The sequence below is a fragment of the Zerene cesonia genome, unplaced genomic scaffold, assembly GCF_012273895.1.
Source record: "Zerene cesonia ecotype Mississippi unplaced genomic scaffold, Zerene_cesonia_1.1 Zces_u001, whole genome shotgun sequence".
Taxonomy (NCBI): Eukaryota; Metazoa; Arthropoda; class Insecta; order Lepidoptera; family Pieridae; genus Zerene; species Zerene cesonia.
In genome coordinates, this window is record NW_024045131.1 from 983,727 (window position 1) to 1,003,235 (window position 19,509).

At 34.5% G+C, this 19,509-nt stretch overlaps 2 protein-coding genes across 2 annotated transcripts in view; both read right to left on the reverse strand.

Moving 5' to 3' along the window:
- The window catches only part of LOC119838068 (serine/threonine-protein kinase SIK3), a 41,995-nt gene extending 37,429 nt beyond the window's left edge, over nucleotides 1-4,566 (reverse strand). Inside the window, exon 1 of the mRNA XM_038363876.1 lies at nucleotides 4,361-4,566. Within this exon, the coding sequence (XP_038219804.1) occupies nucleotides 4,361-4,510 (150 nt within the window). The 5' untranslated portion in view covers nucleotides 4,511-4,566. The remainder of the gene's footprint in view (nucleotides 1-4,360) is intronic.
- A 5,347-nt stretch (nucleotides 4,567-9,913) lies between these two features.
- The window catches only part of LOC119838112, a 31,793-nt gene continuing 22,197 nt past the window's right edge, over nucleotides 9,914-19,509 (reverse strand). Inside the window, exons 8-14 of the mRNA XM_038363928.1 lie at nucleotides 18,417-18,569; nucleotides 17,712-17,805; nucleotides 17,094-17,182; nucleotides 16,655-16,794; nucleotides 15,262-15,340; nucleotides 14,568-14,653; nucleotides 9,914-13,309 (exon numbers count right to left, since the gene is read on the reverse strand). Of these exons, the coding sequence (XP_038219856.1) occupies nucleotides 14,575-14,653; nucleotides 15,262-15,340; nucleotides 16,655-16,794; nucleotides 17,094-17,182; nucleotides 17,712-17,805; nucleotides 18,417-18,569 (634 nt within the window). The 3' untranslated portion in view covers nucleotides 9,914-13,309; nucleotides 14,568-14,574. The remainder of the gene's footprint in view (nucleotides 13,310-14,567; nucleotides 14,654-15,261; nucleotides 15,341-16,654; nucleotides 16,795-17,093; nucleotides 17,183-17,711; nucleotides 17,806-18,416; nucleotides 18,570-19,509) is intronic.

The window sequence follows — 19,509 nt, forward strand, 5'->3', positions numbered from 1 at the left end:
CTCCGACCGGCCGGTTAAGGCAAGTCGGAGATGAGGACAGGGGCCTCCCCCGGGAGCATTCGGGACCGCGGGGTCGCTCCTCCCCGACACCTCGCCACAAGGTGCCCTGCGGGCTTATTATTATTATTATTATTTTATTTTTTATTTTTATTTTTATTTATTTTTTTTATTTAATGTATACTTAGCAATATTATTAACTTATATCATTATTTATTTCTTAGCCCTTTATTTCAATTAAAATGTGATCGCTTTAGTAAGTTCATTATGTCTTTTTTATTTATTTGTTTATTTTTTTTTTCTGTTACCCATTGCGTCGCCACTCGAAACCTTAACTCATAAAGGGGACACTGAAAAACAGCGCTGCCAATGTTCTCAGCATTGCAGCATAGGCTGAGTTGTCTCCTTTTTGTTGGGGTCATTATGACACACTCCTCATTTCTGATGCTGGTATTTTTCGTTTGTTTAATTCTATATTTACGTTGTGTAATTGTATCTATTTCTTATTTGTATAATTTCTATCATTGGTGTGTTGTGCTGTCCCTGACAAATAAATGTTTCTTTCTTTCTTTCTTTCTTTCAAACAAACAAACTTTTTATAATGTTAGTGTGATGTGTGGTAGTGTTTTACAATATTTTTTTTAAATACATGTTCTTATGGGAATATTTGAATAAAAATTTGCCTGCGTTATTCCTTATAACATCAGCTATCTTGTGGTGAAAGTTTCATCGAATCGGCCCAGTTGTTCCCGAGATTAGCCGGAACAAAAATTACAAAAAAAAAAAGTTTTTGTTCCACGAACCGTTATATTCAGTAAAAAGAGGTTATTTTAATATAACAAACAGACACTACAATTTTATTTATTGACATATATATAGATAGGCTCCCAGTACATTCATTACTAATAATGATAAATAAATAAATGTAATAAATATTTTAAAAAATTTAGAGGCCATTGTGTGTTTATTTGTCTTTCATTCACATAGCAACTGAGAGACTTTATGGTATTTTTATTTTTTATGTCATAGCGGGCAGCTGAGCTGGTGGTTCGCCTGATGGTAAGCGATCACCACCGCCCATGAACATTCGCAAAGGTAGTACTTCTGTGAATGCGCTGCCCGCTTTTATGGGGTAAGGGAAAAGTAAAGGCTTAACGACTGGAAAGAAGGAATGGACTAGGACGGGTGACGAAAAGGAAACTTTATGGTATGATTTTTGTGTGGGGATATAGTTAAGAATCTAGAGTTCTAGCTAGTAATATTTAACAAACCTAACCTAGACACAACTGAACATAAAACTTTTTGGATTTATGACAATCGCACCCACACACCGCGGCGCCATGGGGTCAGGGTCATTATCCACTACCACACTAACTGGGTCGTCAAAAAGCTATCAGGTATTCCAGGTCGTCTATCTGCATACCAAATTTCACCATAATTGGTGTAGGAGTATTGTGTTATAACAGAGCATAGTTTGAACGCACTAATCTCAGAAACTAATGGACAGATTTCTAAAATTCTTTCAACATGCGTTAAGTATATGATCTCTGTAAAAGTAGTTATACACTATGTAATTACCATGACTTCTTCTGGAGAAAAATAAGGTTGCTTTCAGTAGGACTCTGTAATTTACTCAAGATACAGTTAGGTCTATACTGATGCAATTTTCCTTGAGGAATTAACAATTCCTGTATAAAATTAGTCAATTGTAATTAATTATTATTTAAATTATCTATCATAAACCCACATAACCACAACTTCCATACAATAACTCTAAACTTTACTGAAATGTGTAATTTATGGCCATAATATACATGTATATGTCATATACTTCACATCCTTCCTATATTTAGTTTTATAAAAGTTACTAATTCTGCAACATTTGATCATCCATGGTCTACCATGTGATTGTGTATTCATTAAGCAAAATTAATTAAAATCTAAGATTTAATCTAAGATTAAATCTAAGATATATATAATATATAGGAAATAGCTTTTGTATAAAAATTTATTAGTGTAAGGCAAGATAGAGCACCTAATTCATTTTTGATATACAAAAGATATTTCTAAGTAAATTTTCATTATCAGATGACATTATACTTGAATTTAGACACATGAAGGTGGCATCGGTACATTTGTTAATGTGTGAGCTTAGCTCCGAGATTTAATGGTTCGATTACCTAGAGGGAATGACCATAAATTGTCTCTCTAGGACACAAATGGCCGAATTTATTTGTCAAAAAGAAAATCAATTAATCCCTAAGTCCAAGGGTTTTTACTTCGAATTAACACATTACAACACATTTTTAAATTGGTTTTTGAATGCTCAAAACAGTATCCTTATCTGAGATTGTTAATTGACATATTGTTAGGTTGATTTTAAATAGGTTTTAAGCGAAAAAATTAATATGCACTGTTTTTCTTTTTCAAATGAGTATGTGATCCCTGATAGCTTAGATAGAGAAATTTGACCAAAAAAGGGGTTTAGATTGAAATAAATAACTAGGAACAGATCATACTTACTTCACTTAAATTACAGTGTAAGTAATAATCACTTATTATAGACATATATATATATATATATAGACATGCGATTTTGACTGAATGGTCTATGGTAATTCCTATAAGGATGACATGCCTCATGATGTTAAAAACAGCCTAGGCAAGGTTGTCATAACTATCTCCAGACACAAAAAGCATATAATATAATCACTCTGTGTCAAACAAACACATTTCTACATTTATTAATTTATTATTATGGTGTAGTTTCTAATGTGTGTGTGTTTGTAAGGGTTTATCTTCGGAAATACTGATCCAATCATAAACATTTTTACTAATAGAAAGATACTTCTTCACTAATAGAAAGCTTGATCAGTAGTGGCATAGATTATTTTACTTAATATTGGCTCAACCCAGGACAAGCGTTTAGTCTAACATACATACAACTGTAAGCTGAGCTGTCTAAGCTGACCCAACATACATTGTGCCAGACCACCCTAATAACCTAGCAGTGTGATATTACAAGTTACAATCTATTAATATTCCAATCTAAACAAAAATGTCATAAAAATTGGTCCAGCAGTTTCCGAGGAATACAACAACAAATACCTTTTATATGCTAGATTTATCAGCAAACTCATATACTATTTATTCTGTGTAGTTATCAGTTATCAAGGTAATTCTATAATAATAACATAAAGCTTTTGACTATATGATTATTTGTTTGTTTGGACGTGTTAATCTCAGGAACTACTGCACTGATTATAAAAATAATTATCACGGTTGGTTATTTACATGATCCCTGGGTATTATAGACTAAATATAACACAAATATGTGACACAGGTGATGAGCTAAGACATTCCACTGTTTTATTACAGAAGCTAGATACAATATACTGGAATCCACTATTTACTTAATGCAATATTTAAAAAGTCACATAACTGACAAGTATATAAGTAGATAAATAATAATTAGTTTTTCGTGCCTAGCCTTTCATGTAACAAATAAAATCCACTGAAAATGCTTCAATTTCAATTAACGAATGAATATTAACAGCATAATATTGAATTAGCTGCATGTATTTTTGCTTTTCAACAAGATTCCTATAAGAAAATTCATAAAATCCACTCGGGTCAATACAATTTCCAACATTATAAACACAAAAATGCATCGACTTAACGTAAACACAATAAACTTCGAAGCGCGTGAATGTCATAAAAAACTAATACATTTCTCTTTAATCCATTGTTTACTTGTCATAAATTCCCATCCCATGTTTTTAAAATCTGCGTACTGTAGACAGCATGTGATTTAGCTTCACCAATAGGACGACAGACTCACAACACCATAATTGAACTGGGCACATCACATGAACGATCCAATTGAAAATAATTGTCGCAAAAACATTTTGGAGGTCAAATCCAGATAACAGACGCTGTGACATGCGTTCGAAACGAAGGAAAAATGAAGTGTTATCCAAAGTTTACGAACGCGGATGAGCGATTTTTTAAAAAAGTTCTAACATTATCCTACTTATTTAAAATGTATTTGCGACAAACTGGTTGCGCAGCCGAGATTGGACGCGCCAACTTGGTTGGGTTGTAAGTTATTTTTTTTTCAAAACACGTTCTGCAATCAGCAATTTTCGCCTCAATCAGTCAGATACGTTGTAGTTCTTAAGCTTATCTAACCTGACCGCATCTTCAGCGTAGTGGTGTCGCGGAGTGGAAAATACCAAGGCACAGCACAACAAACACGCACAGACCACTTTATTGATAACTGAATCCGGTGTTAACTGGTATAACGCGATGTAAAAACACAAAATAAAACACAGTGATCACTGAAATACACGACGATACCCACCTTACTCTTAGTAATAACATGTGTGGCGAGTTTTACAACTGCGAAATTTCCAGTACCGATTGTCTTTTCCAGCTCGTAGTTGCCGACACATACTAGCTGGTCTATTGGAAAATGTTTGCTTTTGTGCATGGGCTTGATATTGCAAGCCATTTTAGTTTACGATCGCGATAAAATCCCCCGAGCCCATACAGCCCGACGGATTTCAGACTACTGATGTTAGTTCAATTATCCGCCACAATAGCGCTGCTGGCACTCACGTCATTCGGCAGGGACGTACAACTGCACCCTCAAGGTTTCATTAACGATCACAAACTCATAATAAATTATCTTACATTGTATTAGATATTTTCTTATAAATTATATAAACCATTATTACTGTTAACATACATTTACAATTAACTTTGTGAAACGCATTATGTAAAAAAATATTGTTATTATTTTGATTTCATGATGAATGAGCGCAGTTGAACATCCCACGCTGTGAAAAAAGTATCTTGATTCACAAGCTTTACGCGACACGTGCTGTTTCATTCACACTGCTTTTGTTGGTTGACGAAAGAGGGAGACAGTCTGCTGTAGGGGGGATCAGTGACGTCAGAGAACGTTACTTACGTCATACGCGGCAAATTCAAACGAGTTATCGTGGACGTCAGTAAAAAATATTGATTTTTCGTTGCGAACCAAATTTCTAAGCAAACTACAAAGAACATGTGCTTGCTTTTTAAATTTAATAATTTCTTTTGTTAAACACACTGAGCGTTTAAAATAATTACAACATACAATAATTACAAATTAAATGAACAGTTAATATGCATGTTTTTAATGAGCATTAATATTTTTATATATTGTTAATTTTCACATACGTATGAAAATCATTTAATTATTGCAACTCTCATTTTTGATGTGCAAATTACGTATAATAATTGTTTTAGATCTGTATGGAAAATATCTATATTCTGATTTTAACAAATTTAACGTATGAGAAATTTTGAAGCAACTCAATGCTATAAAACTAAAAATTACATTTTAAAGTATTTTATTGAAAACAGCTATTTAAATTTTTGCTTTCAGCGTTGAAACGGAAAATTCATTTATTAAGATTTGATGTGAAATCTTCTTTAGAAATATATTTTGACGTTGGTGTTCAATGACCCTGACTGTCAGAGGGGGTGGATTCGATAGACAGGAAAATAGAATATATACTAGTGTGTGTGAGACGTTTACCTGCATGATAAAAAATATCTAGCATTTCGCCGGCTGCGTCGGAAACAGGGTAGTCGTGATATTTTTAAAGTTTTTCAAATATTTTTAACATAAGTACATTAATAATCCAAACGGATACAAATCTAAGGAATTAAAAATAATAGTCTGTTCACCGTTTTTAAGCTTTAACTGATGTAACTAACACATATTCTTGTAATTATTAATGATATGTAGAGGAAAATTTAAATAAATATTTATCATGAACTCGCTATTAAAAAGAGAATGATAGTTTTTACATATTGCTTATCAAATGTCATAGTCTAGACTCGAGAACATAGTAACCAAAAATAAACATAAAACAATTCCGAGTAATTATGAATTACAATAAAAATCACCTCTGAATTTCGCAAACACACAAACACACATCACACGTACACATACAAATACGAGGAAGAATTTAATTATTTAAATACATAATCGTACGAATCATATAAAGTTCACATAGAATATCATTTTTCGTGATCACCAAATTATATGATATTAATTTTTTTTTAATGATGTGACAGCCCTAACCAGTCTTAAAGTACTGTATGCTAACGGCTTAGAGGTATTTACCGAGGGCGTGGAGTATGGGCCTTTTTAAAAATCTTCTTCATGAAATATGTATTGATGAATAAATTAGTAATTATCTATATAAATACAATGGACACAAATATGCAAGGATATTATGGGCTTATGCCCTGTTGTCTAGTGGGGAGCCCTGAAAACCAGCGTTATGCTAACCGTATCGGCATAACATACTGATGAATCCTTTAGGTCGCCACTGTTTGTTATATAGTGTTTTAAAATTTGGTGCTATTATTGTTATTTTTATTATATTTGAGTTTAATGTTTGTAATTTGGTGAACTTGATAAAACAAATATTCTTATTCATCTAAATATGTTATTCGATTATTCTTATAGAATTAAATATTCATATGCATTTGTATATAGGTAAAATGGTGTGCTTTATTATTATAATCTAATTTATTTCATGTTTTCGCATTATTTTATATAAAATATTGCTGTAAGTTAATTGTATCATTGGTGTAGATTAGGATAATATCATGTACTAACACAGTTTTTACTTTTTAAGCAAATTGTTACGAACAAAATGAGTCTTTGTAGTTGCTCGATCAAATGAATATATTATTATTATATTATTTATGGGATCGTGTTAATGTGAAAATCTTTACCGTCTAAAATGTCATTGGAGTACGACTGTCCTATAAATCATTTTTGTTTTTCAATAACAATTTATTTTGCTTGACTCTTAAATGAAACGAACTAAGATTAATAATTCGAATTAGCACTGTATATAATGTCACTCAATGGCGTAGTATCGATCCTGTTCTCAGTTGAATCGCATTGTATTTAATTATTGATATCAAAATCAGTGGTGGCTCAGAGGACCTCGGACTTAAAATCGATAACTCGGGGTTCCGAGACCGTGAGCGTGCAAGAAATAAATAGATTTTTCAATTTACTTGCGCATGTGGATAGCATAACCTCAAAACTCAAAATGGCTCAAAACGGTGAAGGAAAACATCATGAGGAAACCGACATTTCAAAATTTCGACATGTGACATCTGCTGACCCGCCCTTGGCCAGCGTAGTGGATTATGGCCTGAAACCTTATGGGAGGCCTGTGTCCCTGCAGTCGGAACATATATGGGCTGATGATAATCAAAATTATTTTCACGTATCTCGATGGCGTTATGTCTAATGTCATAGATTTACTTAACCTTCAATAGCATTACAAGAAAAAAAGGTTGATTATGATATCACACACAGTTTCCATGACTCTAACATTCATATAAATGTTTTAAGGTTTCAAACGCTTTAAACTGTAAAGTAGTATGAATAATACAGTTGATAAATTTTCTTTGACAGTTTTGAATTGCTATATATGGTGTTAATGTAACTAATAATATATGCTTTTTTATAATATATACCTTAAAATCTCCAGCATTATATACATACTTATAAACTAGGCGTAAAACTCGATGGCTCGACCAAATCAGCTACTTATTTTAACGCTTTGTTAAGGTATAAGGTAGTTTTTTTATGGGGAGAGACAATATATCATAGGTGATTATATGTCATATAATTATTATTATTATTATGTATTAACTTTTTGCTAGCATTCAATCAACATCGGATCCACGGATTCGTTTGCTTTATCTTGTTAAGTTTAATGACTGATCAAAATTATAGACATACGTCAAAGAGGATATTTCTTATTGCATTCTTCATTCATGAAGAATTACATTCAACTGTTGGTGCCCTGAAATATTTAACAATTAGTTTGTGAATATAGAATAAAAATTTTGTAAATTAACGGAACCCATCTTACTCTAACGTTGTAATCACATTACGCATTCATGTATGATGTTTGATTCATGAAAATGCAATTCAACGCCAAAATAGGATGAGATGTACATAATTTATATTGAATAGCAGGAATGAATGGACCTCAGACACGTACTATCCTGTTTCATTCATCACAAGCGATTGCAAGGTATTGATTTTGATGAAATGGAGAGCCGAGAAGATAGCTAGGTTTGGTTGCAGCGCCACCTAGTTGAGTTCGAATGAATTTCATTAGGGCTGCCACACATACTATTTATTGTGATATGCTGGTACCGGCATGAAGAATTAAAGACGTATGCAGTAATTATCTTTTAATTAGTCATCACGGAGACTGGATTTATTTTCCTTACCCTTCCCAGTCCTTTCTGCACCTTTCCGCACCTTTTAATGTCGGCAATCCATTTGCAAAGATTTAAAAATGGCCTTTCGTCTCTTCAAATGTTTATGAGCGGTGGCAGCGCTTACGGTACGCTTAGGCCAGGAGCTTTGCCGATTATGACATAAACTAATATTTACGTTCTTTGAATATTGAAACTAATGAATATTTTATCATTCTGTTATACTACACCAACCAGTTTCATCGTGATAAAAATAGCATTGGGTAAACCAACTAGGTCTAATTCTATGCATATAGAGGAAAACGGAATTTGAAATTAATATTCTCAAAATTCGACTCTCTTTTCAACCTTACTATATAAGCAAAAACTACTTCTAACGAAATAATAAAAATTGAAAGTGTTTTCTTGAAATGTAATAAATTAATCGCGTCGTTTTATTGAACGAAAATTTTTAAAAACAAACAATTGAAAAAGACACGCTGTTCGTTATAATTACATATTTACTTTTTAGACACAAGTACCTATTCACAAAATAACATCCAGTCCTGCCATCCTTAAATGGGATACGGGATCAATGGGAGTGTAGTCTGTAGGATCATGCGTACTATGGAGTATCGATATATCAGCTGTCCGGGCGCGGTCAATCACCTACCCACAGAAAAAATACAATAGGCGTACATTTTTAACTTACTTTTATTTATTAATTTCTCCCATTTTATCACCCCTCCAGCCTTATGAAAGTTTCACTACCTTGTTAAACAGTTTGTTGGCTAAAATTATTAAAAACACCTAATAAACTTTTAGATTTTAAGTTAAAAAGCCGATTTGGCTATACTATTTGAAATAAACGAGTACCAAATAAAACCTCTTTGTTATATGTATTAGTCAAATTTAAAACTGTAGGCTAGATTATATCAAATACTAGCAAACGCGGCGAACTCCGTTTCGCCACCAGATGGCTTCGTTTTTCCCGCTTTTCTGTTAAAATTTTTCCTGAATTTTCTTTGCTATAAACCTCACGGAGCCCGAGACCTTTCCAACGAATGCAAAACCGTGGAAATCAGTTCGTGCTATCTGGAGTTATAGCGTCAGGAAGGAAAACCCGACTTATTTTTATATAGTAGACTACTTTATAGTTTGAAATCGGCCAGTAGTTGCTACTTGATTGAACATGTATATAACATTCTATTTTTATTTTTATAGCATTGAAATGCTTTATGAGAAATTTTGAAAAATATGATCACGAGGCGGGATTCGAACCCGCGTTTTTTATTTAATTTTTTAATCTATCCTTTCAAATTTCTCATGTATATGAACATCATATTGTACCAATTTTGGAAAAAGAATCTATTGGTATAATTATAAATAATGCTAATAAGCATATCTCATTTTACTCCATTGATTAATTACAATGATATTGTTTCAGCATTTAAATGTGAAATAAGATTCCCAGTTAACTTATTACTTGGACTCGTATATAATTCCTTGTTCTCATTGGTCGTTTGTAGGTAACTTAATAACTAACTATATATATACTATATATATAACTTAATAACTAACTATATATAAGGTAACTTGATAAAAAATGAAACACCATTAATTTTAATAATTTACTCATTTAAATATATATTTCTATCATAGAAATCTGTTACGTATTTTTTACATAATAGTTATGGGACACGGGACCCGCGATTTATTCAAAATATAATAAACAATAAATTATTTATTAATACAGCGATTTTAACAATAATAATATCTTTGGCTAAGTAAGATTCTTATGAATTCACTCATTTTGTGGACCCCAATGACTGTTCACAGACTATAAACTTTGCATAGATAACAAATATATATTTCTAACAGGCACTGTATATCTACCTCGTAGCATTGGGATCCGCAAAATAAAACAAAAACAAATGATAACAATTAATAAAATTACAAAAAAAAAAATAAAATAAACAAAAACAACCACGCAGAAGCTGACTTACCTACATGTACAATCTTGTGTCGTTATGGACGCAAATTTCGAGTGTTGACACAGCTCTAGATATTTTAAAAAGTAACCATCAGATTCCAAATTCAAATTTGGTTTCTTTTTTTATTTATAATATACACGTAAGCCGCTCAAATAATGGTGGCGTTACACGAGCACATTTGCATGAATAAATTAAAAACGATCGATTTACATAATATTAAAAAAAAAACTGTACGTCACTTTTTTCTTGTTATTAAAAGCATAATAGATGAAAAAGTGCGTTATTAATTTAACTTTACAAATTTAACACGTCAATTAGTCACAAAAAAATATAGTTAACAAAAGGTGACCGCAAAATGTAAATGACATTTTTGAAATATGAAATGGTTACTTTTCCATACATTCGTATAATAAAAAATCGAACACACGACAAACTCTTATAATCAAGTCTGTTAATAAATAAAAAGTATGTTTGTATGTCATTATTACAACTTACAAACGGAAATATTTATATTGTTATATCGTATCTTCAGATTTTTAATCATATTATCAAAACTGTGGTTTAAACGCAGGGGAAAAAGCTGCGTCATATAAATTGAAATAATTATGGTAAAAAATGTGTACATTTTTATTTTCGTCATATTAACGAAGATAAATATTTAGTATGTTTTTTTAAACGCATACGACACCTAAATTTTCGCGCCAAGCGACCATTTGAAAAAAAAAAACTTTTTAAAACAATTTAAATGACCGTTTCCGCCCTGCGTTCAGAAATGTAAACCCACAGATAAGCAAGCGGCCTCACTATACGCACACCGGTTTCAAAACCTATACATAGACAGATTTTAGGTAACTAAGTAAAACTAGAATTAGTGACTCGAAAGAAATACGTATTAATTAATTAACGAACAACGGCGAACGACACGCAGCGAGGTGTTTATTGATAAATGCTGTGACAAAATATTATTTTAGGAATTACGTCTGTTAGTTCGTGCTTATATCGGGATAGTGCCTTCTGGACCGTTCTTTAACAGATATAAATCGCATCAGTTTTGGCATCATCACGTTTTAGACATCCCTTAAAGTAAATAGGTTTAACTCGTGTAAAAATGTTTTATGTAATATTTAATAATTAATTAATTTTAACAACAAAACCAAAACGACTTCAAATTGACAGAACTAGATCATGTTAACACGACCACACGGTTGGCAACAGCTTTCAAAAAGTGGACTTCACAAAATTCAGTTAACCTAGACAAAAGTTCTGAGGTGACAAACGCAAAAAAATACAGTCGACTTGAGAACATCCTTCTGTATTGGAAGTCGGTGGAAGAATTACAAAATACGTGATATAATTAAAAAATAAGGATACCACAAAATCACTGCGTATCGTTCGCGGACCTAAAAAAAAACGCGCGAAATTTTAACTTTTTTTTTTCTCTGCGAAATAAAAACAAAAAACATCTAGTGGACGGAGTGTTATGAATTATTATGGATAAGAAATTCAAAAAGAAAAAGTTAACACAATGAAAGTTAAAAAAAACGCGCGTTTTCAAGTCTAGCGACTGCGTCATTTTTGAAGATTAAAAAATAAAAGCACACAATGATTGTTTTTAATTATATGACATTTAACAAAACGTATATTACGTTTTTTTTTTAACAATTTATACGTAATATAAAGATAAATAGCATTTGTTTCCTTGTACTCAACTCTGAATTTCGAAAACTACATACGTGAAGATATAAATGCAAAAATCCAAAAACAAAAAAAAAAAAAAACATCTTGGCACCACAATAACATTATAAATAAACCTCATCAAAAACAACGCAGCAATTATTATGATAAACGTTTCGATTATATTTTATTTACATAATAATATTATTATTATTATAATATTAATCTAAATTAATTATAAGCACTAGGCACGACACACGTGTACGACCCACGACTTTTGCAATCTTTTTATAGTGCTTCACATTTGTAGTGTCACACTCTTTGTAGTGTCGCACTAACTTTGTAGTGTAACACTATCGAACACTAAACGCGTATCGCAATACAATTATATTGTAACCAATTTAGGGATACATTTTTGAATCATCGATATAGCCGCATCATTTTCTTTTATTTCAATTTAAATATTGCAACACTTAACTACACTTTAAAAATCGTAACACCATCTAGTGAACACTATAATAAGTGGAGGATAATTTTTTGTAGTGTTACACTAAAATTTAAGTGACAAATCATGCAACAATCGAGTTAGGTGCACCGCGACAACTTATTACGTGTTTATATAAATTTAAAACAATGAAATTATGAATTAAAAGTATTTATGACATTTTAGTTTTATTAGATCATAATATTGATTACATAGTTACGATTAATCTACAGTGACGTGAAAAATCTAGAGAAATAAAATATACAAAAATAAATAAATAATTGAAACGAAACAATTAAATAGGATGACACTTAATTCGAGATTATCGTTTTATCTAATTATATATTTATATTAATTTATTAAATTAACGCAACACCAAACTAGCTTGGATGAAACCGCTAATCAACGTTAAGGCAGCCAATTTGTACATTTCTTTATTTTACCTATTATTTTATATTAGCAGTGTTTGCGAACCGTTTTTGTAATTTTTGAATGTCTTAAAATATATAAAAACGAAACGGAAAATAAAATCAAGTTCGTTTTAAATTTATTAGATATCTATTTTACAATTACAAATGGGTCATAAGATAAAAATCATAATTTTAAACTCGGAAGAACAACATAACTATTTTTTTTTTGTTAATAAAATGGAAAAAAAAAAAATAACCGACATCGAGTAAAAAACGAAACGGTTCAAAAACAGCTGCCATTGAGTAAAGTGACGTCATCGAATCCAACATGGCCGATGTACACGCGCGCAAGTCGTGCGTTGTACACGTTTTTTTGTATGTATGTTATCATGTTTACAGCAAACGGCACGCCCGCGGGCATCGCGGTGTTGCTGTAGCAGTTGCGTCGCTCCATTCTGAAAAACAAAAAAAAAATTATTATTGACTAGACGTTCGTCCCGGCTCCGCCCGGATATCAAGATTCTAGTTTGATCCCAAGGTAAAAAGTACCCTATCACCCAAGTTAGCTCATATAGCAAATTTCGTAAAAATCCGTTGAGTAGTTCCAGCGGTGATTGACGGACAAACATCCAAACAAACAAACTTTCGCATTTATAATATCAGTGTGTTTAATAATGGGACCACAAGGGCTAGAATAAAGCACGCCTACATTTATAAGATCAACCAATCAGCGGTCTCGGCCGGCTCTGTCGGTACACGGGGCCGTACGCACACACGCGTACTATATATGCATATAAGAATACACAATTTACAAAAAAAAAAAAAAACTAGCTGCGCCGCGCGGTTTCACCCGCGTAAGTCAGTATCCCGCAGGAATATCGGGATAAAAAGTTGCCTATGTGTTATCCAACGTCCAGGTACCAAATTTCATTGCAATCGGTTCAGTAGTTTTTGCGTGTAACAAGTATCATATACAAATACATCCATCCTCACAAACATTGGCATTTATAATATTAGTAGGAAGAAGGATAACATATAAAACGCAAAGGATTGACTGATTTACTATAAGTTTAGGTAAAGTGTTTGATTTAATAAACAAATTTGAATTTGAATTAGAATCTATCAACACACATCAGTCCTAACTACTGGACCGATCGCGTTGAAATTTGATATGCAGATAGCTACTATGCGGTAGGCATCCGCTTGGAAAGGATTTTGGTAAATTCTACCCCCAAGGGGATAAAATGGGGGATGACAGATTGTACCGTAGCAACTCCTTTTGAGGATGCGAGCGAAGCTGCGAACGACAACTAGTCTTAATATTTATAGATTACGTGTCACGTTGTTTGCCCGCGATGGAATCCTAAACTACTAAACCGATTTTAATCAAATTTGCACGTCACGTGCAGTTTGATCCAACATAAAATATGCGATTTTTGATATTTATTACTTGAATAACGGTAAACGGTGAAAAACGGACTCCCGGGCGGAGCCGGGGCGTGAAGCTAGTCACTACATAGTATAAAACAAAGCTTTCTGTGTCCCTCTGTACGCAAGGGATTTGATGGGATTTTTTAAATAGATAGTGATTCAAGAGGAAAGTTTATATGTATACTAACATCTATTAAACTATTCTGAATTTAACGCGAGCGAAGCCGCGGGCAAAAGCTAGTTTCTTATATAACAAACAAACAATCAAACAGAGAGACTCACACAGGCGCTACGAGGTCGCAGCCAGCTCGTAGAACAGAACGTACGCCTCCGACGAGACGACATCGCGCGGATTTATCGGTGATACTCTGAAATTTAACATCATCATCATCATCATCATCATCACCATCATCATCATCATCATCATTAGCCCATATGTGTTCCCACTGCTGGGACACAGGCCTCCTATGAGGGTTCAGGCCATAATCCACCACGCTGGCCAAGTGCGGGTTGGCAGATGTCACATGTCGTCGAACTTTTGAATCTCGGACATGCCGGTTTCCTCACGATGTTTTCCTTCACCGTTTCAAGCAGTGGTGATGTTATCCACACGTGCAGATAAATTGAAAAATCAATTTATTTCCTGCACGCTCCCGAACTCCTGAACCCTCCCCCCCCTCTCCCCAACCGATTTAAATCCTCCACCACTGAGCCACCACAGCTTTTCCAGAACGTACAAACAACAACGACGATTTCATCAGTTCAATTTAATAATTAATTTTATGTGACATTTTTATGTAATATGTTTGCATTCAAAATCAATGAATAAAATATTTTCAATTTACAATAAATGAACAACCAAGTCCAACAGACCAGGCGATCGCGGACTATCAGGCGAACCACGAAGACGCCAAATCTTGCTGACTTGACTAAAAATGATAGGAATTAAAAAGCAAAATAGCTAATAAAATATAACCTCGAATCGTTGTACTCGTGCCAGTCGCCGGTGTACGGATGCTTGCAGTACGCCGTGTAGTGGCCGGAGTATGTCGTACCTGCAATTATAATATATGTGAATGTTTGTCCGTCAATCGCGCTACGCTGAAATTGTTGAATGGATTTTGATGAAATTTTGTATACAGATAGGGTATGAGTCGACTTGAGTGATAGGATACTTTTTATCCCCGTTAAATGCTCCCGTGGGATGAAACAGGAATCTTGATATCCGGGCGGAGCTGGGACGAGCATCTAGTTAGTAATAAAAAAAAGAAGAAAGAAGGAGAAAGAAAGAGAAGACGTTTATTTCAATGACACGCCGCACAGTGATAATAAATTTTGGGTACAAATTAAACATACAGCAAAAAGTAAGTACATAATGATAATTCAAAAATGAATACATGTATATAGAATCTGCGCAGCGTGAAAATATTTAGATGAGTTATTTTCCTAAAACTGCCACTGTTTCATTTTTAGTTTTATAGCATTGAAATGAAATCCCTACTAATATTATAAATGCGAAAGTAACTCTGTCTGTCTGTCTGTCTGTTACGCTTTCACGCCTAAACCACTGAACCGATTTTGATAAAATTTGCTATGAAGATAGAACTGAACTTGGGAAAGGACATAGGATACTTTTTATCGCGAAAAAAGGGTAGAAAGGGGTGAAAGAGGGGATGAAAGTTTGTATGAAAGTTCGTTATTGTCAAACCGATTTTGATGAAACTTGGTATGATGATGGAGCTAAACGTGGGTAAGAACAAACCATACTTTATAATGCGAAGAAAATACTCCTTACTATGTCGATAAGGCGATATAAGCGAATTCTACGCGGGCGAAGCCGCGGGCGAAAAGCTAGTGCTTTATAAATGAGAAATTTTGGGCACGTGAAACCGAAAGAGTAGAAGAGATTCGATGACTGTGGCGGGATCACGGGCGGTCGAGAGGCTAGGCGTTGCTACGGTTAGGCAAGATACGCGGGTTCGAATCCCGCCTCGTGATTAAATTTTTTCCATTCTTTCAAAATTTCTCATTGCCACTGCTTCCTTATAATTATAATAATGTATTACTATAAGTCAAGAGAAGTAAATCTTTAATATAAGTGTGATCGTAATAAGAATGTACTGCGATTCTACACAACTGGCTAATTGATGTAGTCAACTGATAACAAATCGCAGCCGGTCACAAGGACCATTAGCAAAGTGAGGGTAGTTGGGACGAACGTTGAATAAAACAACCGTTTGAACACCAAGGCACAATTCCTGAAATGCGCCACGTTTCGAACAAAAAAAAAGTCCACCATCGAGAATTGAGAACTTCCTTCCCCCTCCATTTTTTTTTTGAGAACTAGAGAACCAAGATAACCGACTCACCGGAGTGATTGCTGACCGCGTACAGATTATAAACGGCCGATGTGTTCCTGTTGGCGGCGAAGGGCGACATGTCGAGGCCGGCGAGCGGGAACTCCACCACGACGCTCAGCTTGCCGCGGAAGCGCTCCGTTGGCGAGAAACTGGGAAACGGATTGATAGAAAAAAATAAATAATTTTGGGGAAAAAAAAAAGAGAACTTAACTTTCGTATTAGTATAGCATATTGTCAGAACTTCGTTGTTTTAAATCTTTTATTAATGAAATCTATTTAAATAATATCTGGATTAATATATAGGCATCTTTTTATCCCGATATTCCTGGAGTACCAGACTTACACGGGTGAAACCGCGTGGCGCAGCTAGTAGGCCATATATGTGTACCACGAGCGAACCCGGGGCGAATGGCTAGTCATAAATAACAAATACTCAATGCATAATCACCGTTTCAGATGCAGCACGAGAACCCTTGGAAACTTTTGTACGGTGAACCACTTGAGGCACTTTCTGCGAACTCCGCACTTCGAACATGTCTGAAAGTTAAGTATTATTTTCTGTATTAATCATCATCATCATCATCATCATCATCATCATCACTCAACGTTTTAAATATTTGATAATATTAAATATGATATAAATAAAGTGACGCTTTTAGGTAACTTTCACTTTATAAGTTCATCATCATATTCATATATAAAAGAGATGATTTTAGTTTAAAAGAGCTGCATCCCCTCCTCACTCTATTCAATCAAAGCATAGACAAGAGAGACTCTCTCACATGCCACAAACACGATCGAAGGAACTCTCTTAACGTCATCGTGGAATGCACGGCGGTTGCGGAATACAGGGCAAGACACTTGGGTTCACCTGGGTCCCACCCTGAGGTTTCCCGCAGCCCACACAAGCTACTTAGCTTCATGGAGGAGCTGGGATGGTTTGAGCTTTGACTGGTCACCCCCTCCTTTTCTTTTCACGCAAAATCGGCGCTTGACGTCGAGTTGCGGAAAACATGCCCGTATTATAACTTAATTCTCTTATCTCTACTCCCCCCCCATCTCTTACCGGCTTCTCGTCGCCGTCCAACTCCTCCTCCCTGACGAAATGCTGCAAACACTGCTGGATCTTCAGGTTACCGGTGCGCGAGGGTATCGGCAGACTGAGGGACAGACGCGCGGATAAAATACACAATATATATTAATTATTACTAACAAAAAAACATACTTTTTTTGTTTTAGACTCTTACAACTAATTATTTTGCTTGCTTTAGACACACCTACCCACATAGTTTTGTTTACTTTAGTCTCTTACCGCCAGGTTGCCTGGCAGAGATTGTAGTTTACAATAAGGCCGTCTCTTGTACAAACAATGGCTTTTTTTTCTGTCTGTTTATTGTTTTCTTCTTGTTCTAAGTTTGTGCAATAAAATATTATAAACCTATACTAATATAATAAAGAGGAAAAGTTTTTTGTTTTTGTGTACCCTAAAGGCTCCGAAACTACTGGTCCCATTTTGAAATTTCTTTCCTCAAAAAATAAAAGCCATATTATTCTAGAGTGCTATAGGCAAATTTTTATTTAATCTTGATAGAATCTCACAACCACGCGGATGAAGTCACTGTTATCAGCTAGTAAATTAATAAAATAAATATATATATCTTCGTTTGTACTAGTCGCCTAACCACACATTTTTGTTTCTTCACGCATCTTTTCGCCCGTTTTAAAGAAAGAAAGAAAGAAAAGAAGAACGGAAAGACGTCACGCGACTCACCTGAGGTCCCAGAAGGGGTCGAAGGTGACGCTGTCGTGGTTGCAGTGCGTGCAGCGCAGCGTCGACTTCAGCTGGCCGACGAATATGTCGCCCACGCGGCTGTCCTCCGTGCGCAGGTAGCGCGACCACGCCTCGCCCGCCTTCGCCGAGTCGCTGCGAAGCGAACGCGGGATTTTTTTTTTTACTTTTTATGTCATTTTTTACACGCTTTTCATTAGCTTCACCTGTACGTTTGTATGTTTGTTTGTAACCGACTTCTTTGGGCGCGATTTTGACCCACTTGAAACGGCCAGATTTCGTTCAAACTTTGTAGATTTATTGAGGACCGATGACAATACACTAATTTGATAAAATTATTCCATTTTTCAATTTGCAAAATATGATAAAAGCGTGTTTTTTAGTTTTTTAAACTATTATAATATATTATTTATGGTGATGGTGCGCGATCACCACCGCCCGTGAACAGAGCAGAGGCTCAGATCTCTGAGAATGCGCTGCCTGCTTTTAAGGGATAAGGGATAAGGTAAGGATTGATGAACGGAAAGACGGAATAGACTGGGTAGGGCTAGGAGAAGGAAATAGGCAAAGGTTTGGAAATTTCAAGAATTTTTAAACATATATTACTAAACACTCGTCTCGGTTCCGCTCGGATATCAAGATTCCTGTTTCGTCCCCAGGGAGCATTTAATCGGGATAAAATGTATCCCATCACCCAAGTCAGCTCACACCCTGTCTGTATAGTAAATTTTATCAAAATCCGTTCAGAAGTTTCAGCGTGATTGACGGACAAACATTCAAACGAACAAACTGTCACATTTATAATATTAGTGTGAAATTGATGTAACTCGACGTGTCAAAAACTTTGCGCAGCGGGCGTGGTCTCAGGGTCAGGGTAGGGGTCTGTCTCTGTGCGTGTTTAATTTCTAAATGTACAATACTGGGGTAAATTCAATCCCCATCCTAGGATAAGTAAAATCAAAGTAACATTAACAGATTACGGAAAATTAATTGACTGAACGCTATTTTTTTTTTTTTACGATAATAATGTCGAAAATCTTTACCTGAGACTATCGTCAATTTCGGACAGTATCGG